Source organism: Lipotes vexillifer, unplaced genomic scaffold (assembly GCF_000442215.2).
Source record: "Lipotes vexillifer unplaced genomic scaffold, Lipotes_vexillifer_v1.1 scaffold611, whole genome shotgun sequence".
NCBI classification, from domain to species: domain Eukaryota; kingdom Metazoa; phylum Chordata; class Mammalia; order Artiodactyla; family Lipotidae; genus Lipotes; species Lipotes vexillifer.
Genome location: NW_006785619.1, coordinates 1733888 through 1755822, shown reverse-complemented (window position 1 = coordinate 1755822; position 21935 = coordinate 1733888). Strand labels below are relative to the sequence as shown.

General features: G+C 41.4%; 1 protein-coding gene across 1 annotated transcript in view; it reads left to right on the top strand.

Annotated features, from left to right (window-relative positions):
• The window catches only part of MYH10 (myosin heavy chain 10), a 137786-nt gene that overhangs the window by 38744 nt on the left and 77107 nt on the right, over positions 1 to 21935 (top strand). The window contains exons 5-7 of the mRNA XM_007457828.1: positions 11593 to 11695; positions 12305 to 12334; positions 18335 to 18427. Of these exons, the coding sequence (XP_007457890.1) occupies positions 11593 to 11695; positions 12305 to 12334; positions 18335 to 18427 (226 nt within the window). The remainder of the gene's footprint in view (positions 1 to 11592; positions 11696 to 12304; positions 12335 to 18334; positions 18428 to 21935) is intronic.

The window sequence follows — 21935 nt, the reverse complement described above, 5'->3', positions numbered from 1 at the left end:
TTATGCGGGCCTCTCACTGTCGCGGCCTCTCCCATTTGCGGAGCACAGGCTCCGGACGCGCAGGCTCAGCGGCCATGGCTCAAGGGCCCAGCCGCTCCGCGGCACGCGGGATCCTCCCGAAACGGGGCACGAACCCGCGTCTCCTGCATCGGCAGGCGGACCCCCAAGCACTGCGCCACCAGGGAAGCCCAGGCCCTTTTTTTTTAATAGACGGCAATTCATTACCTATTTCGGTCGTGTGGGTCTTGTTTTATAACTAGACAGTAAGGTAGAAACTGTGACTTACCTTCATTGCTTTTTAATTATCCCCTGAGAACCTGGCACACTGTTCTGAACATACTTAGGAAATGGATAAAAATGCAAACAAAAGAATGTGTCTCTTAATTAAGTAGGAATCAAAGAAACAGGCTTAAGTACAGATTAGGAAGTTTAGAAACTAGTGAATACTGTATGTGTCTTCAAAGGGTAAAACCTTTCTGATAGCATTTTATAAAGGCATTTTATTTGGAAACTTCAAACCTATACAAAAATCGAATAGTTGGTGACCCCCATATACCCATCCCCTACTTCAGTGATTTTTTAATTTTTACATTTTCTTCATTTTTTCCTTTTTTTTAACCTTTGCTTATGCATTTCCCCAAGTTTTTATTTAAAAAAATTCAAACTTGAATTTTACTGAAAAGTTGAAAGAATGGTACTTTAAGTGCCCGTATACCCTTCACTTAAATGTCAGTTCTCTTTGTACACACACAGCACTTTTCTTTTTTAAACCATTTGTAAGTTTGCAGGCATTCCGACACTTTACCCCTAGGTACACAGCAGGTGTTTCCTAAGAGCAAGGCATTCCCACATAACCACACACCATTGTCACACTTGAGAAGATTGACGATGATTCAGTAATGTCATCTCATGTACAATCCATATTCGAATTTCTATAACAGTCCTCAACATGTTTCTAATGACTTTTAAATCCTGTCAGGCTCTCACGCTTTGCATTCTTAACATCTCTTCATTTTAATTCTATATTCTAGAATAGTCTGTTCACTTTTTTGCTTTACTTACTTATTTATTTAATTCCATTGGCTGTATTCTTCCAAAAAGTCAGTTATTTAGAACGTGATCTGCAAATGTCTTTTTAAAACTGTATCAAAGCACTTCTGACCCTGACTTCCTGGGCATGCTGCTCTACGTGGGCCTGCTGGGCTCTGGGGTTCCCAGGCCACCTGTACTTCTGACTAAATAAACAGCTACACGTTTGGGGGTTGCTGCTACCTGCTCAGATTCGATACTTTGCTAGAATGACAAGTCAGAGGCAGGCAAAAGAATCAGACGCAGCGGGTGAGGTCTGGGGATTCCCAAAGGCACAGCTGCCATATACTCTGGCCACTTCCCTTCCCCGTGCATCAGTGTATATTACCAACCAAGAAGCTTATCTAAGCTTCAAAGTCCAGAGTTTTTATTGGGCTTCATTATGTAGGTGTGATTGATTGAATCAGTATCCACTCCCTAGAGGTGAGACTCATGTCACATGGTTTAAAGCCCAAACCTCTAATCACCGGTTTGGGCTCTCAGCTTGGCCAGGCCCCATCCTGGAGCTGTTGAAGTGCCCACCATGAATAACAAAGACATTCCAGATACTTAGAGGCTCCCTCCCAGGAATCAGGAACGGACACCAGCAATTCTTTATTATACAGCACTGGTTAATATAAAGTCGCCACAGGAATCTAGTCACTGAAGCTCCATGAAATGAGCGTAATAAGTGAGCTACCTTCTGCTCAGGAGCGAGAGAGGAATAGAACTTGTGTGCCACCTGTCTGCAGTGTCACAGTAACAGTGAGCCTGCATGCAATACGCAGGGGACCAGGTGCAGGACATGGACCTCTCCTCTTTGGGTGTTTTGGGAGCTTGGGTCACCATTTTGGATAAGGACTGTTTGGAATGTCTGGAAGCAGGAAACACTTGGGGGAGGGGATGACTGCTGTTTGACAGAACCAAAGGTTAGTGGGCACTGATTTACTCTTGTCACCAAAAGTGCCCATTACAGGCATGCACTTAGATGGTCATTGTCATTTTAGACTGACATTTGCATCCATGGATAGGCTTGGATTTATGAGGTAAGTCTCCTAGCAGCTGGTTATCTCTTTGTGGACACAAAGTAGCAGTCAAGTACCATGTTTGTTTTCTTTTCTTTTCTTTTTTTAAAATTGAATTTTCTGAACATTTTATTATAAATATTTTCAAACATAAAGTTGAAAGAATTTTGCAGTCAGGACCCATATATCTACCACCTAGATTCTACCATTAATATTTTACTATACTTGCTTTATTTTATATATATATATTTATTATTATTTATTTATTTATTTATTTTGCGGTACGTGGGCCTCTCACTGTTGTGGCCTCTCCCGTTGCGGAGCACAGGCTCCGGACGTGCAGGCTCAGCGGCCATGGCTCACGGGCCCAGCTGCTCCGTGGTATGTGGGATCGTCCCGGACCAGGGCACGAACCTGTGTCCCCTGCATCGGCAGGCAGACTTTCAACCACTGTGCCACCAGGGAAGCCTCCGCTTTATTATATATTGATCTGTTCATTGCTCTATCCATCTATCAATCCATTTTATTGTTTGTGTTGGGAGGAAAACTTTGCCAGCTTGGGTCCTGTGGTTGGGTGTCTGCAAATTGACAACAGACAGACTAACAGGAGGAAAGACGAGGGTGTATTCACGCATGCGTGTGGGAGTGCTCAGTGTTGAGTAACTTGCTGAAGACCAGAAATAAAAGGCTTAAATACTAAATTTATCAAAAGGAGGAGTGCTGTAGGAGGCTTAGGCCTTCTGGGGGAAAGTGTGGAGGGTTCTATCGGGCTTTATGATGCCAGTGGACAGCTGAATTTGCACTTCCTGGTGCTAAGGGTCAGACTTCTCCCACTTCGGAAACTCCCTGGGATGGGGGTCCGTGGCAGCTGTATTTTCAGGAGGCTCTGCTTAAGGTGAGATGGCATTCCTTTCTGTGGCCGCTGATTGTTTAGATTGTTTTCAGTTTAAACTGAAAACCGCTTTGATGGGCTGTTAATCCCTTCATCTGATGCATTTGTAAACGTCAGCACACTTCCCCCTAAATACTTCATACGGAAGGTTAACTGAAGTCCAATATTTACATCTTTATCTTTTGAGATAAAACTTACATATATTGAAATGCACAGATCTTAAGTGTATAAGTGCTGAGTTATTTGTGTAACGTAAACCCCTATCAAGATAGAGAACATTGCCTTTATGATCACCCCAGAAAGTTCCCTCCTGTATCCAGCCAATTCCTACCCTCACTTCTTTTAGCCTCACCATATTTTAATTCTTAGTAATTCTGTAATAATCTACCGGTTATGATATTTAATCACAAATGGCTTTTCATGCTTATATCTGTTACAGGCTACATTGTGACTTGAGAAATACGAAAATGTTAAACAAGGTATCCCAGACTTAAGAAAATATGGTATGTTCCCTGGTGCCTTTGAGGATCCACCAAGTAAGGAACTCTAGGAGTATGTAACCTGGGTCTCTTTTGCAGTACGCGGGCCTCTCACTGTTGTGGCCTCTCCCGTTGCGGAGCACAGGCTCCGGACGCGCAGGCCCAGCGGCCATGGCTCACGGGCCCAGCCGCTCCACAGCATGCGGGATCCTCCCAGACCCGGGGCACGAACCCGCGTCCCCTGCATCGGCAGGCGGACTCTCAACCACTGCGCCACCAGGGAAGCCCCGTAACTTAGGTCTTTTTAAGCTAATTAAGATTTCTGTATGAGAATAACTAGTCAGTTTTATTTAGTAGTTATTTTATATTAAGTACCTATGTTTGCAAAGGTATCACAAAGAGAAAATACATTTGGAAGCACCATGTTTTTAAAAAAACAGTACTTAAGTAGTTTGACAGCTCCTGTTTAAGCTCTACTTTTTTAGTCATTCACTCTAATTTACTTTTCCCCCAAAAGGATGAACTTGTAAATTACCCCTCTGGCCTCATCTGCGTAGAGCTCCCCAACTAGCCTTTACTTATGCAGACTCAGGCCAGGCAGTGTGCGCTTTCCCACTTATGACCAAGCAGGTGGCTTGGATCCTTTATTCTAGTATCCCGGCAAGGACTTCCTTGATCATGGGAGAGCACCCAGTGTAATTGGAAGTGAAATCCTGTTAAGAGTGTAATTCTCATGTTGACTTTCCTTCTCATTATCATTAAAATTCACAGTCACCCTTGGGGAAGAACTTACTCTGTTCCTTTTAAAAAACACTTTGCTTACACTTTATGACTAACTGCTGGTTAACTCTAGTTTTTCTCCTTTTAAGTGTGTTTGTATATAATGTAACAATTGTATTATAAAACAATGGTTGCTTCATATCAGTCTTCTCTCAGGATGTGACAGTAGATTTTTGTTGTTGTTGTTAAGGAGTTTTATGTCCTATACAAATATTTCATTAAGCGGTAATGATAAGCCATCCTGGATTTCAAACAGTTAGTTGATTCTTGCTATAAGTAACATACCTTAAAAGTTTTAAGTTACCCAAATCGATAGAATTGATTAAATAGCTAAGGCAACCTTGAAATAGACCCCATAAATGTAGTCATCTGATCTTAACAAAGGATCAAAGGCAATACAATGGAGCAAAGATGGTCTCTTTAGCAAATGGTGCTGGAACAACTGGACATCCACATGCAAAAAGGAAAAAAAAGAATCTAGACACAGATCTTATACCCTTCACAAAAATGAACTCAAAATGGATCAGAGACCTAAGTGTAAAATGAAAAACCATAAAACTTCTAGAAGATAACATAAGAGAAAACCCAGATGACCTTGGGTATGGTAATGCCTTTTGTGATACAAAACCAAAGACATCTATGAAAGAAATAATTGATAAGCTAGACTTCATTAAAATTAAAAACTTCTGCTCTGCAAAAGACAATGTCAAGAGATCAAGAAGATAAGCCACAGACTGGGAGAAAATATTTGCGACAGACAAGACTGATAAAGGACTGTTATCCAAAATATGCAGAGAACTCTTAAAAGACTCAACTGTAGGAAAACAACCCAATTAAAAAATGGTCCAAAGACCTTAGCAGACACCAAAGAAGATACACAGATGGCAAAGGAGCACCTGAAAAGATGTTCCACATCATGTCACCACTACACACCTGCTAGACTGGCCAAAATCTGGAACACTGTCAGCATCAAATGCTGCTGAAGATGTGAAGCAACAGGAACTCTCACTAGCTGCTGGTGGGAATGCAGAATGGTGCAGCCACTTTTGAAGACAGTTTGGCGGTTTCTTACAAAACTAAACGTACTCTTACGATACGATCCAGCAATGAGACAACTTGGTATTTTCCCAAAGGATTAAAAACTTATATCTATACCAAAACCTGCACTTGAAAGTTTATAGCAGCTTTGTTCATAATTGTCAAAACTCGGAAGCAACCAGGATGTCCTTCAGTAGGTAAATGGATAAATAAACTGTGGTGCATCCAGACAACGGAGTATTATTCAGTGCTGAAAAGAAATGAGCTATCAAGCTGTGAAAAGACATGGAGGAGCCTTAAGTGCACATTACTAAGTGAAAGAAGACAATCTGAGAAGGCTACGTACTGTATGAGTCCAGCTAGATGACATTCTGGAAAAGGCAAAACTATGAAGATAATAAGTATCAATAGATCGGTGGTTGCCAGGGGAGTGGGGGGGGGGCGGAGGGGAGTTGAATAGGCAGAGCACAGAGGATTTTTAGGGAAGGGAAAATATTCTGTGTGATACTATAATAGTAGGTACAAGGCATTATACATTTGTCCAGACCCCGCAGAACACCCAGAGTGAACCCTAATGTAAACTGTGAACTTAGGGCTCATCCTACGTAAAAAAATGTACCATTCTGGGGATTGATGTTGACCACAGAGGAGGCTGTGTGTGGGGGTGCAGGGGTTACAAGGGAAATCTCTGTACCTTCCTCTCTATTGTGCTGTAAACCTAAAATTGCTCTAAAAAAATTGTCTTAAAAAAATAGTGAAGGCAACAAAAAGTGTGTTGTAGTTTAAAAACCATTGTGTTGTTGGATAGGTTTTTTTGTTTTGTTTTTTTGGTTTTGTCCCAGCTCTACCATGACCCTAGGTCAGACAGTGAGCTTCTCTAGACCTCAGTTTGCTTTTCTAATGACTCTTTGCTTTATGTGTCCTCAAGTCTTAAAACGTGGGGGTTTTTAGATTATTGTGGCTGCATCTCAGTGATAGCTATATTATGGGGAACGGGTATGCAAATCAACTTGTAAATAGAAGTTTAAAATGTTCCAGGCAAATGTTGCAGAAAAAGGAACTAACATCTTTGCAAATGTTATCCCCATGAATCTTTGCAATACCCCTGTTATCTCCATTTACATACCACGGCTGACACTGGCTGGTATTAGTGTTTAATAGAAGACTTGAACCCAAGTCTGTCTTGATTTTCCTAGTAAGCTGCTTTCTAATAGAACAGAGTTTTGAAACTGTAGGAAGTCACTGAGTAATGCTATGTGTGTGTGTGTGTGTGTGTGTGTGTGTATATATATATATATATATATATATATGTATGTATGTATATTTACATGTTTTATGTAAAATATGTGTTATTTTTCAAATTGAGGTTATCTAAAGCAAGAACTTCAGGCAAAGGCTGTTTTTGAAGCGAGACTGAATTTGCTGTTACAAATGTCCAGAGAGAATAAAAGCAAAACCAATTAAGATCTGGGAAAGGAGGGTTCTCTTTGGGGAAATACCCACAGTCCAGAAGGGATTCAGAGAAAGATCTCGGAACTGATCATGCATTAACTATCTGCATCACTGCTTCTCACCGCTGTTGTTTTTTATGTTATTGTTTGGATTGCACATTGCTTTGAGAAGCCAGTGAAAGCCACAGATCTCTCTAGAAAACACAAATCCCTTCAGGTTAGAAACTCCTCATCTTTTACATCCTGTATGTGCTGCAACAGACAACAGGGCACCCCACCCAGCAGGCTGCTTGCTCTGTTCTCGTGTTAACCTTGCACTTGTGCCCCAGAGACCAGCAATGACACAAGCAATCCTTTACCATATAGAGCTACTGCGTTGGTAGATCTTGTCTCGTTGGTGGAAATGAGGTCAGATTCCCTTTGTCTTCTTCACTCTTTGAGGGCTTGGCCTGTTGTTACCTTTGAGGATTCTCCTAATTTTCTTCAAGAGGAGTCTGCTGAGCTTTCTTTGTGGTTCCCTTGACCGTTTACTTTTTAAAAAAAATATATTTATTTATTTTTGTCTGCGTTGGGTCTTCGTTGCTGCGCGGGGGCTTTTTCTAGCTGTAGTGAGCGGGGGCTACTCTTCGTTGTGATGAGCAGGCTTCTCATTGTGGTGGCTTCTCTTGTTGCGGAGCACAGGCTCTAGGTGCGTGGGCTTTGGTTGTTGTGGCGCATGGGCTTAGTTGCTCCGCAGCATGTGGGGTCGTCCTGGACCAGGGATCGAACCCATGTCCCCTGCATTGGCAGGCGGATTCTTAACCACTGAGCCCCCAGGGAAGCTCTGCCCATTTACTTCTGTTCAAGCTGCTTTATTTCCCCCTTTTCCATCTGGGACAGATGTGCCATTTCCCCTTAAAAAAACTTTTTTCTAAGAATTATATTCCTTTGATCCTGCCACGTCTTTCATAGTCAAATCAGAGGTTATCACCTTTTTACTTCTGTCAATTTCTTTATCATCACTGTTGACCATTGTCATAGTTGTTACCACTACTGACATTTATGGAGAAACTTCTGGCTGGGTGCCATGCTATGCTGTTTACATGCATTATCTCAGTCCTTTGAAGTAACCGGATCTCATTTTAAAGGAGTATAAACTGAGGTTCAGAGAACCCAGTAACTTGCCCAAAGCCCCATAAGCTAGGAAGTGGTAGATGGGATTTGAATCTAAGTAGGTCACCAGGACACCATGGCCCACTTCTTAACCACTTTACTAACACTATAGTGAGTTTAGTAATTCAGATTCCCTCCTATATGGTGGATGAACAGCTGAGTGGACAATAATGGGTAATGTTTACTGACTACTAATTATAAGCTTTAGAGGGACTGTATTTTTTTCCTTCACCATAACCTTACGTGTCAGAAGCTACTGTCCCCATTTTGAGGTGAGAGTATGAAGCTGTCTGCCCTCTTGGGACCTCAACCGTAAGGTATTGGAATACATCTGTCTTTGAAGCAATATTTTCTATTAGCAGAGGTACCTTAGACCTGAGATATGGAAAATGTAGCAGAGTTCATAGGTGGTTGTCAAGTACAGCCAAGTAAGTGTGACATATGGGGGCAAAAAATGCTTCCAGGACACGCTGAAGCATGTCCAGTTGAGAGGGGTTAGCTGAGAAACCTCAGAGGCAAACCAAGCTGACGAGTACCAATCACAGCTGTTTTCAAGACAAGTCATCACCAGGCTATATGAGGCTCATTTCTTAATGTAATGAAAAATTATCTGTTTGCAACCAACAACCAGCATCATGCTTAGCTTGAAACACTAGGTGTTTTCAGTAAAGTTAAGAACAAAACAAAGAAAACCGACATCATAGCTCTTACCAAATTACACATGAATAAAATCCAGATTCTTTCCCATGGCTCCAGGTTACATCACATCCACCCGTTCCCACCTCGGCAGGAGGTAGTGCCACTGCCTGCCTTGCTAGTTATTTATCTAAATCCTGCACTCGCAGGCCTTTCACCGCTGCGGCCCCTCCCGTTGCGGAGCACAGGCTCCGGACGCGCAGGCTCAGCGGCCATGGCTCATGGGCCCAGCCGCTCTGCGGCATGTGGGATCCTCCCGGACCGGGGCACGAACCCGCGTCCCCTGCATCGGCAGGCGGACTCCCAACCACTGCGCCACCAAGGGAAGCCCTATACCGAGCTTTTTTCTGCTTTGAAGCCTTTGCATTTGTCTTCCCATCCCCCTGGATGCTCTGCCCCAGGCCCTCTCTTGCCTGGTCCTGCTCACCTTTCAGGAGGCTCCTCCCCCGCCATGGCATCTCCAGGGAGTTGTCCTTTGCTTTTCTGCCTTTTCCATTTCAGCCGCCTCCCTCACATGTAATATCCCATTTGTTTTTCTTTTTTACTTTAAGTCTCTGCTGATCTTGAGCTGCACAAGGACCCTGTCCACAGCTCTATCTAGCACTTAAAAGGATGCCCGACACATAGAAGATGATTTGCAAATATGTGTTGAATAAATGAATGAACGAAGATCATTATCTATGTACCAACGGTAGCCAGGTAGAAAATATAATGGTGGTGAAATTAATAACAGGAACAAAAAATTATCAAATAGAGCTTAGAAATAAATTTGTGTAGGACGTATATTCATTTATTCAACAGATTTCAGCAAGTACCTGCTATGCTAGGCACTGTGACTTAAAAGGTGAGTAAGACAAACGTGGTCCTTGCCTGTTTTGAACTTAGAGAAATACAGAATTTAACTGAGACAGAGATGAAGCCATCATTTCTCTTAAAAATAGCAGGTGTATTAATTACTTAACTCAAAATTCTGTCTGACTGTTTTTATGGGGGTGACGGGCGGGAGGAGATGGGAGAGGGATATAGCAGAACAAAATTATTTGAAGTTTATCTGAAAAAAATTAACCTCAGAGACTACTTGATTTATTTTTTAAAGACAGTGATGGGTGCTCTGGTTAGTCATACTTCCAAACTACTGCAGTGTGGTACTGGCTTTGGAATAAGTCATAAGTGTAAGGTAAAGATAACATTTCAGATCGCTGGGTAATCAGTGTCTGGGTCAACCATTGATGTCGGGATGTGGACTGAATCATTTGAGGGGAAAATGAGATTCAATCTTGACCTCAGACCATACATTTTTTTTCTTTCAAATTACTTAAAGACTTAGTTGTAAAAGGTGAAACCATCAAAGTCTTGGAAGAAAATATAGATGGTTTTAATAATATAGATGATATAGAAATGAAAATATAGATGGATATAATGTTAGTGCAGGAAAGGCCTTTCTAAGCCTGAATAGCAGGCAGAAACCTTAATAGAAGGTTTGGTGGATTGGAGTACCTAAGACTAGACTTAGATGGCAAAACAAAGAAGGGGACAGTTTTTAATACAACAGTAGATGGTGGTTAATAAGCTTAATATGTAAGATATTCAATAGATGGTGGTTAATAAGCTTAATATGTAAAATATTCTTAGACACCAGTAAGTGGGTTGTATCTAGAATCATCAAATCTTGGAGCGGGAAAGGGTCTAATCGTATTCCTACATTTTACCAATGATGATGTCCATTTCCAGAGAAGTTAATTTCCTTACTCAAAGCCATACAACTAGGTGATCGATAGGACCCTTTTGCCCAACCCCTCGGCGGTGTTTGGGTGCAGAGAGTTAGGGAGGTAATGCAACCAGGAAACCAAAAGGACTCATGTTGGGGACACAGTTCAGATAGTACAGTTCCAAGTACAGTTTCAAGAAAGGGTCAGAGTTCGGAAAAATAGATTTTTAAGCCTCATATAAAAGAGGCCTAGAGGATCACTAGCTGGCCGTGTGTATAATAACATTTTTGAGTTCCTGGGGTGTTTTTGTTGTTGTTTTTTAGAAAATTAATTTAATTATATATTACAGTTTTTTTTATTTTAATCCAAATTGAGATTTTATTCATTGTCCAGGTAGGTTTGCTCTGCCGGGGTCTTGGGGAACCTCAGGTGTTTGACCAGAGAGGCCGTAATTAAAGTATAACAGTGTATGCTAGCAGCTTGCCGGAATTTCAAGCTTAGTACTGAGTAGGGAAAAAAAGCAACCTTTGAAATGTGCCAGCCTCGTTTGAAAAGAGAAATCAATCATAGGAAGTGATAGCAGTTGTCCCAGTTCATAACAAGGTTCGTAGTATTCCTTCATTTTCTCTACAAATGACGTCCTGGCTGTGTGTCAGCACTGCACAAGGTTACGTGGACTAAAAAGAAACTACACAAACATACAAATCAGCAAACGCATGGGGCCTTATCCTTACCTCGGGTGAGGCTGGTGATCACTGTGAAGATTTGTGTATGAGGTTATGTGCAAGGTGCTACGTGGGTCTAGGGGAGAGAACCACCGTCAGCCTGGTCTGAGGGATGAGCCAAGAAGGCGTCTCGTGACCTTGAAGGTGCTGTCAGTAATCAGCAGACATCCCAGAGTTCATTCAGCTCCTTCAGATTAAATTACCTTAATTTAACTGTTTTAGGAATTCTAAGGATATGTTTCTGGTGCTGAGGCATTGCTTCACAAACATTCTAATAAACTTCACTTCTCTGGCAGAGCCCCCAGTTCCAAGGGAAAAAAAAAACAACAAATCGTTGTGAACATTTTCCTCTGTCCCCTTACCGGCATCTACCAAAACAATATTTGGGTGAATTTATGCCATTTAAAACTAATAATTTTCCAACTATTGGTGATAGTTTGTTTTTCTTCTTCCCTACTTATTCTCTTTTTACTTTCTACTAATTCTTGTTCCAACTCAGTTTAATTTTGTCGATTATAGTTTGGGAATGTGTGTGCTGTGCTTTTTGTAAAGCAGCCTATGTTAATATTTCTTCCAGGGGTGAATCGGGTGCCGGGAAGACAGAAAATACTAAGAAAGTCATTCAGTACCTGGCTCATGTCGCTTCTTCACACAAAGGACGAAAGGACCATAATATTCCTGTAAGTGTTCGTTCTGCTGTTGTTTTTTAAAACGCTTAGATTTATTCTTTTGTAATTTCAGAAACAAGAGTAAGGAAGCAAGCATGCTCAGCGTGCTGCTGTAATTGACAGCTCCCTTGTCTCCGCCACTCCCCACCCAGCAAGGAGGGAGCTAGGGCATCAGGGAATTGTTAGTAACTAGCGATTGCACCAGGGCAAACTGGAATTACGGTTGTAACTCGAAGCCTAATTTCTTACAAAGCTGTGGCGGGGATTGTTAAACATAGGTGAGCAGAGTGCTTAGGAAGACTTTTTCGTTTCCACCAAAAGAAGATCCTCAGATATTTTCAGCACTTCTCCCTGAACTTACAGAGCTACCACCCGCAGCAGCCTGAGGGGAGGATAGAAATTTGGGGAGAATTGATGATAGAAAAGGGGTGAGAATATAAACGTCAGTTATCCTTAATCTGTAGATATGAGAAATAGTAGTTAACACTCCCTGAGAGATGCCAGGCAAACCAGCTTTCACGGTTCTAAACCGCACGTTGACTTGGTGCTTTGGATGTGGCTTACCGCTAGGAAAAGACCCAAACTTGCTAACGTTTGCATTTGTCTGTTTGTAACGAGCAGCACGAATCACCTAAACCAGTGAAACACCAGGCAAGTGCTTTTCTTTATGCTTCTTAGTCTTGAGTGTTTGCACTAATTTCTGTCTTTGGATTGACTCTCTACTAGAAACAAATGCCATTAGTTCTGAGAAGAAATCTCCTATGAACAAAATATTCAGTTTTGAAATTGTGTTGCTTTGAGGCTTATTCTTTCCTGAGAAGCAGCATGCCATTTTGCTTTACCTTTGTTTTATAGAGGAATTTTAATATTTATTTACCCTTTCATCATGACATTGAATCATATGTTTATGAAGCCTGTAAACTTAACGGTTTCATGTGTCAACTACCAGGTGGAATCACTTTAATACTTCTTAAACAGGTGGAAACCTAACTTTATGCCACACATTAAATTTTGACTTTGGGGCTACAGCTTTAAAAGTTGCAACTTAAAAAATTTCTAATCTGTTAACATTGTAGGGCCTGGTAAGTGTTTTAACCCAAAAGCCTCATTGTATTTAATAGATAAATTTAGAATTTTCTTTATCCAGGGCAAGTAGCAAAGGAATGTTATTCTCCCTAATTATCAGATGCCCGCCTTTTAGCTCCGCAGAGCATAGCAATGAACAAACCACGGACCGGAGCATTTCCTGCTACTTGGCAAGAGAGGTGGGGGCGGAGCTGAGCCAGATGCCTTGGCTAGAATGGGACGTCTGTACTTGGACATCCCATTCCCTCTCACTGGAACGGTTCTGGTTTGTCTGTCTTCCACAAGCATAGTGGTGCAAAGCTAGCATAAAGCAAGAAATGATAGTGTTATGAAAACAATCTGTTAATATAAAGAAACGATCAGAAACATCTAAAGGAATAGTCCCAGATACTGAGATTTTCAGATATCTTTTTTAGAATTCTTAAGAAATTCTCAGACACTAAAGCTGTACTATACCTATGAAGGCCCAGGATGTCCTTTTGCTTTTAGCTGTAGACCAGACCAGTGATACGCGTTGGGAGGATGAATGAAGTAATCATTATCCTATATGATATTTAAAGGCTTCTTTGCCAGTTAAAGAAGGAATCTCTAGACCAGCAACCAGCTTTTCTTTGTGTTTTAGAGTACATGCTAAATGACCTTTTAATATGCACTGAGATCACTAGCAAAATAGTGTTAAATAGTTAACGTACAGATTTAGTTTTTCCAAATCCTCTGTGGATTACATAAATCATTATTGTTAACATTTTGTTTCGATGTCATCTTAAACTACAGAGCGGATCCCTGTCGTGTGTGAGTAGCATGCCTACCCCTAGATTTTACTTTGGGTCAAATCAACTCCCGTAAGCAGGTATCCTCCAAGAAGGCGAGGCGACAGCTTCTCTGGGCCGTGCTGCACTGTCATTACTGATTTGCATGTCTTGTTGCATGTTTGCACTCTGCGCAGAATCTTCCATGCTGCTTTCCCCAAGGTTATGTTAAAGCTCGTCAAGTAGTAGCTATGCCATGTTTTTAGAAACATGAGAAGACTGCTGGTTCTCAATTACTTTTTCTTCCCCAGCACACCTGAGGAATATGAGATACTCCTGAGCATAGGGACAGCTCACACCCTGGGGAGGGTTGACTCGAGAACTTACTTCTCTCCCCACACCCCCTGCCCTTCCCGGGTGCCCGCAGGCATGCCTTCCTCGCCCCATTTTGAGGATGACTACCGTAAAGTAATGGTTATACTTTGCAAAGGCAGTGTTTCTCTTGGTTTAATATCACTGGTTTCCAAATTTATGTTGAACTTTATTGGCAAAACTCAGATTCCCAGGAACAGTTTGTGTCAATTGCTAGCATTTTATCACTAAACAGTATAAATTGTAAAAAAACAAAGTGGAAGACATCTGTAGGCTCCTGATTTTGTGAGTCTTTGTCTCTTTGTTCATTCTTTTTTTTTAATAACTTTATTAAGATTTAAATTCATGTCCCATAAAATTCACTCCTTTAAAGTGTACAGGTCAGTGTTTTGTTTTGTTTTTTTCAGTGTATTCCCAGAGTTATGAAAATTATCACTACAATCAATTTTAGAACACTTTCATCACCCCAAAAAGAAACCTTATACCTATTAGGAATCACCTTCCATGTTCCCCCAGTCCCTGGAAATCCCTCATCTACTTCCTGTCTCTCTGAATCTGCCTATTCTGGGTATTTTATATGAACGGAATCATATAATATGTGGACCCTCACTGTGCATAATGTTTTCAAGGTTCATCCATGCTGGAGCTTGTGTAAGTGCTGCATTCCTTTTTGTGGCCAAATAATAACCTGTTATATTAAATTTGTCACGTTCTGTTTATCCCTTCACCAGTTGATGGCCGTTTGGATTGTTTCCACTTTGGCACCAATATGAATAATGCTGCAATATATAAGTTTTCACATAGCCATACATTTTCAGTTCTCTTGGGTGTATACCTAGGAGTGGAATTGCTGGATTGTGGTAATTTTCTGTTTTAACATTTTGAGGAACTGCCAAACTTTTCCATAGGGGCTGCACCACTTTACATTCCCCGCAATGTTTGAGGGTGCCAGTTTCTCCATATCCTGGGCAACACTTGTCATTGTCTTTTTATTAAGGCCATCCTAGCAGTTGAAGTGATCGATTTTTTTTTTTATGTTTACCTTATAACTTCATCTTCATTATAGAAATAGGAACAAATGTAAGAAATTTTCAAAATTAAGGTCACAATATTTAAGAAGTAAAACATTTACCTCTCAACTTTTACTTACCATAACAAAATGAGTCCTCGTTTGGCTTAATGCCGCAGCCAACAGCAAGTGCAGCTCCAGTGCCCATATTCCCTCATCATAGGTCGCTGTTACAGACCCTTGATGTCTGGCAGTGTTCAGGGCCACTCCAAAGCCTGGACATGGTACGATTTCAGAGCAGATTTGAGGACGACTAATTTCTCAAACTGGACCATCCCCTGGGAATGACCCCTTCAATCCAGCCCACCTCCCCACTGACTCCTGAGTCATCCACCTCTAGATGGCAGCTTCCGGATGACTCTATCTACTGGTCTAAACTGCCTTGAACTAAGACAAAAAGGTGGTAGAGATAGCAAGTAACAAGCACAGAAATTAGAGCCTGCCACTCGAGATTAGAGTCTGGCTCTAAACATGGCGATTGACTGCTGCCGCCAGCTTCCAACCGTACTCTGTGGTCAGTGGGACGCCTGCAGCTTTGCCTATCAGGCCTACAAGGTGCAGCAAGAGTCCAGCCCGAGTCCCCTTGGTGGCTGAACTGGAGTTTTGAAAGAGGTGTATGTATACATATATATATAATTTTTTTTAACCAATTTAAAACTCATCCTATATCTATCATATAGCAAGTGTATATAATACACTGTGTAATAAACACAAGGGTATAGTTTTCATCACGATTGGTAAAGCTTTAAAGCATCATATAATTCTAAATACTTAGAACTTTAAAAATAATTTAAATAGCTAATGCTGATTTCTTTTCCCCACATTCGCAAGTGACATTTCTCATTACTATATAGAAAAGGGACATTGCCCATCCAAGTCCCAGCAGAAAGGTTAGCACTTAGTCACTGTCCCCTGATGGTTTGTAAATGGCTTCATAATTTGGTTGAGAGCTGTTAGCCCTGTTTATCTAAATGTGAAATTATTCAATGCAGAAATGGTCAAATTTTAGTGGTAATTTCTTAAAGATCATTTTTGTGTGTTTTATAATATTAGCTCTGTGTCAAGCTCTTTGTGATTCATTTATGAGTTTTTGAGATCTTTACTTGGTCTCAATGATGTCAGAAATCCATTGGAAGAGATGTACCACCACATTCCTGTTAATGTTGTGGCCTCCAAAGCGGGGACCCAGGCCTGTGGTTACGACAGTGATTATGAGGACCCTTAACCCAAATCTTACTTCCACCTCTGGCTCACCACCATCCCCTCCCCAAACACTACTAGAATGCCTTCGGACCGCTGATTACCCATCCATTCAGCAAACATTCACAGAGCATCATTTTGGCGTGATACTGACTAACCTCATGCAGGGTACACAGCCAGTGCCTTTAAGCCAAGAGAAGAAAGAATGGAATCAGGATCAGTGGATCACGTGCACACACGTGCGTGTACACGCATACACATGCACACACGTGCGTGTGCGCGCATACACATGCAAAGGAGAAAAGAAAAGAATCTATAAACTTGACCCAAAGAGTTCTTGAAGCCATGTCTAGGGAATATTAAAATGAGGTATGTAATATTTGTTCTACCTCCAAGTTAGGAAAATATTTTAAAGATAGATTATTATTGAAAGTATTTTTATTATGATTTGGTAGGATAGTGTGTAATTTTAAGGAATCTGTATTCTGACTCCTTGATCTAACCGTAGGAGTGTCAGGTAAAGGCAGTGCCCCACTTATCAAGTCCAGGTTTTTCTGACAGTTTCTACACCCTGATCACACAGATTGAGTGAGGTTAAGGGATTCTAGAGCCCAAATCATTATTGCGGTGCCAGTGCACCGAGAGCTTTGCGAGATGTTAGCCCAGACGCAGTGATGGCTGTGACCGCTAACCTCCAGGGGAAAGGCACTTCTGCATCACAGCACAATGGCTGCTATTCGTAGTGATGACTTTCAGCCATTAACATTGGTTCAGGACACCATGTTTAAGAAACTTTGATAGCATGTAGTGTTTAGAAAATTTACATCAGAAGTAGTCTGGTGTCTTGAGGTCCATAAACGGGAAGATCCCCCATACAGGGAGCATATTATCTAAAGCCAGGAATGTGCGTTGATGCCATGTCATGACATTCACATGGCAGGACTGGTTCCTGACTGGTTTCAGTTGAACACAATAGCAGACTATAGATAAAGCCTGGGAAAATAATCCAGACAGTCGGACAATCCAGATAAATGCTCTAGAGTAGACGTGTAACACTGCAGCGCCTCACTGTGTCCACATGCTTCAGGAACATTTCCTACCCTTTCATTGGAGTGAACCACACCTGGGTTAGATGCCGAGACTGCATGTATGGCATAGATCTGTTCCTGATTTTGGAGTCGATGATAGTGTAATACGTCACAGAGCAAGTGGCCATTAATTTTAAAATCTTATGTGAGCTTCCTTGTACTCTTTTTTTGCTTAGAGAATCACAGTAGATAGCAGTTTTTATTCTTTCTTGAGGTCTAGTATACTGTGGGTATTTTAAAATACAGGGGTAAGATTTGTGTTTGGAAAGAGCAGATTTATTTAAGTCTTACAGTGTAATTCTGAAATTACATTCCAGGGATACAGAAATGCCTCATGCCTCCCCATACAGCCTTCTGTTGTGTTTCATGATTAAAGCATATATATACTTACGTATTTTGTCTGTAAAATCTGTTTTATAGCTTAATTTGCATATAAGTAATGACCATTATACCAAATGCAGTATACTTAGCTTTTTAAATATGTGCAAGAATTCAGTAGCATCGCCATCTTTGTCATCTCTGAAACCGGAGATGAGGACATTGCCCTGTCTACATCATTAAGATATTATGTGAAACCCTTGGAAAAATGGCAAGTCTTATTACCAGTACAGTGGAGATTATTAGAATTTGCTGCCTTAAATCTTTGGAACGAGGCAAAGTAGAAATAAGCAGAAGTATTAATATGTCCTTAATTGAGGTATCATGCTAAATTTCATTTCATGAAAACCAGTTTGCTGTATTTTAAAAATTCTCCACTTAATTTATGTGCCCCATCCTTAAATTTACCATCACTGTGCAATGTGACATTTTCTTCTCCTTGTGACCACATGATAGATGCTAATTTTTTCCTTTAGCAGAGCCCATATGACCAAGATAAGAAGCCAGCAACAAAGTTTGCTGGATGGCAAATAAAATGAAAACACTGAGCAAAAGAGGCAGTGTTTGGTTTTGCTTTGTTTTTTTTTTTTTTCCCCCTGAGGACTGGAGTAGACATGTTAGATTAACGTATATTTGCTTTTATTTGTGTGTGTGTGTGTGTGTGTGTGTGTGTGTGTGTGTGTGTGTGTGTGTGTATAATGTCTTTTAGGGGGAACTTGAACGGCAGCTTTTGCAAGCAAATCCAATCCTGGAATCATTTGGAAACGCAAAGACTGTGAAAAATGATAACTCATCTCGTTTTGTAAGTTTAAAAGCACCAGAAACTTTTCATTCCTCAGACTTCTAGTTGAATGTCTACTATGATTAAGCAAATCACGTACTTTCCTTCCTAACAGATGTAGTATGGAACAGGGCTGTCCAACAGAAATACAATGCAAGTCACGTGTAGTTAACATTTTCCGAGTAGTCACGTTTTAAAAAGCAAAACAAATGGGAAAAAACAAATGGGAAAGTAATTTTAATCATATGTTTATTATATATAGTTATGTACATAGGTAGTTATGTATTATTCTGTGGACGTATAATTATATAACCTCTCTGAACTTATTTCTTCGTGTTTGATTGGGGATGATATATAATTGTGAGGTTGGCGTGGAGATTAAATGAGATGCGTGCTGAATACTTAACACAGAACCAGGCACAGTGAACATTCAACAAGCGAAGTTGGAATTGGACGTGGTAAATTGTTCTTTTCATACATTACCATTTCTGTGGGATGTGGACCTCAGAATAATTTGTCCCTCACATTTTGTCTCCTCAAAAATTTCCTCTCAGCCGTTCGACTCCCTTAATTCGCTGAAAGCTTTACTTTCTTCCTCAGCCCGACCGGCTTGCATGTCTAGCCTGGGGACGTAATCCTGAGTGACAGCCGGCTCAGTGTGACTTACAGGACACAGCCCTCCCCTTTCCAGCTGCTTAGAGTCGACACTTTAATAGCCAATCATTCAACTTCTGTTATTTCTACTTAAGTCATTCGAGTTAATTCTATGTTTTTCCTCCCTCCTCTGATATTAGACGTCTTGGTTAAAGTTAAGAAGGCCAGAATCAGAGACTTCAATTCTAACAATCCCTTGATGGGCAGTTTCTGGAAATCGGGTTCACTGTGACATTCTTTACTCTGGGTCCGCACGTTAATCTCCTGATGATGTGGTTTCTGTGATTAGGAGATGCCACCAGATCACAGAGGACCCAGGAGATACAAAGGTAGCTAGATAACCCTCTGTATGCCTTTGCCCGGGCTGCCAAAACAGAGCACCACAGACTGGGTGGCTTAAACAATAGACATGTATTTTCTCACAATTGGAGGAAGTCTGGGATCAAGGTGTTGGCAGGGTTGGTTTCTTCCGAGGCCTCTCTCCTTGGCTTGTGGATGGCCGTCTCCTGTGAATCCACGTGCTCTTCCCTCTGCATGTGTCTGTGTCTGTTCTTCTCTCATAAGACCCCAGTCATATTGGATCCAGCCCACCCTAGTGACCTCATTTTAGCTTAATTACATCTGTGAAGACCCTTTCTTTAAACACAGTCATGCTCTGAGTTACTAGAGGTTAGGACTTCAACATATGGATTTCGGGGTGGGGCACGATTCAGCCCGTAACACCCCCAGAGGTAGTTTAAGTGCAAGAGACTTTAGCCAAGTTATGTAAGAAGTATGGGACTATTTGCTTGGAATATTGTTTATTCCCAGTAAGATAAAATCTGAAGATTTGCTTAATCCAAGTTCATTTAGTAATTATTTTAGCTTTTTCTGTACAAAGTGGGATAACAAATGTGCCCGTGTCAGTAGGAAGCATGGCTGTGACTTTTGGCTCTGGGGAAACTGAGCTGCTTTGTGAGTTTCTATCATTCTGTGGATCGTCAGCACTGAGCTGGAGCCACAATTAAATCTGAAATTCTTCCTCCTGAAAGCCCTGTGTTTAGTGGCTGTGTCCTGGGATGGGAGACACAGTGAGCTACCAGCTTTGGTATGTGAATCTCCGTGAAGATTTTCAAGGACTTCTTAGTGGAAAATGTTTTATTTTACCACATAAATCAAGTTACCAGTCTATTGTGATTTCTGCCCCCGCCCCAAACCACACTCTAAATTCAAGAAAAACACCTTTGTACCCATTTGTCTCATTTTTGCCTAGAAAAGATAAATTGCTACTAACCAGTCATGTGTGTCCTTTGGTAAAGAAGGTAGTGATTCTGTTACTAAGTGGTAAAGATTCATCTACTGAGGTTTTTGTGTTTGGGACAGATAGACGTGTTGCTATGTAACAAATTCCCCTAAGACCTAGTGACATAAAACGTTTATCGTCTCAGCGTTTCTGAGTGCTGGTTCTGGCCTGTGGTCTCCCATGAGGTCATCATTACTGTGTGATTGGCTAGCGCCGAGGCATCTGAACGCCTGCTGAGGCTGGAGGAGCTTCCCAGCTTACTTGGCTAGCTTTCGGCAAGAAGCCTCAGTTCCACACCTCAGTGGCCTCTCTGCAGGGACGCTTGCTCACGACATGGCAGCCGGCATCCCCCAGAGCCAGTGACCCGAGTACCAGAAGGTAGGGGTTATTGGGGCCATCTTGGGAGTTGGCTACCAGAGGTCATTAGATTTCCATATTGACATATGTAGGTTATAATCCATAATTTGCATTACTCTAGATCGCTGGTTCTCAATTTGGGGTCCCCTGGGGATCCCACGTTTGACGTCTCGTGGGTGGAGGCCAGGGATGTTGCTAAACATCCTGCAATGTACAGGACGGGCCCCACAACAGAATTATCCCCAAATGTCAGTTATATGGAGGTTGAGAAACTCTGCTCTAGTTTGTTCCTTTAACTTGTAGTCTAAATTAAGCTGATCACTTTTTGAAATTCACTTGCAGAGCAATTACTATGCATAAGTCTCCTTAATGCTTGTTATTGACGCATCCTGTTCCAAAGGTTGATAAAATAATTCTGGTGGGAACTTCTTTTACATTCTACTGGTGGGAAGAATTTCTTAGATTGTTTCCTAGCAAGATTGATTCTAGCAAGAATCACCCATTCAGTGTGAATTCTCAACAAACCCTGATTCAGCTGAGGTTCCACCTTCCAAAGTGCTTGTACTACTGAATAATCATCATTAAGTATGCTCAATCTAATACAGTAAAAGCTAATCCTTTTTTTTTTTTTTTTGGAGTATAATTGCTTCACAACACTGTGTTAGTTCCTGCTGCACGATGAAGTGAATCAGCCATAGGCATACATATATCCCATCCCTCTTGGACCTCCCTCCCACCTCCACCCCCATCCCACCCATCTAGGTCATCACAGAGCACTGAGCTGAGCTCCCTGTGCTATACAGCAGGTTCCCACTAGCTGTCTATTTTACACATGGTAGTGTATTTATGTCAATCCTAATCTCCCAATTTGTCCCACCCTCCCCTTACGCCCCTGTGTCCACACGTCTGTTCTCCACGTCTGTGTCTCTATTCCTGCCCTGCAAATAGGTTCATCTGTACCATTTTTCTAGATTCCACATATATGCGTTAATATACGATATTTGTTTTTCTCTTTCTGACTTACGTCACTCTGTGTGACAGACTCTAGGACCAACCACATCTCTACAAATGACCCAATTTCGTTCCTTTTTATGGCTGAGTAATATTCCATTGTATATATGTACCACATCTTCTTTATCCATTTCTCTGTTGATGGACACTTAGGTTGTTTCCATGTCCTGGCTATTGTAAATACTGCTGCAATGATCATTGGGGTGGATGTGTCCTTTTGAATTA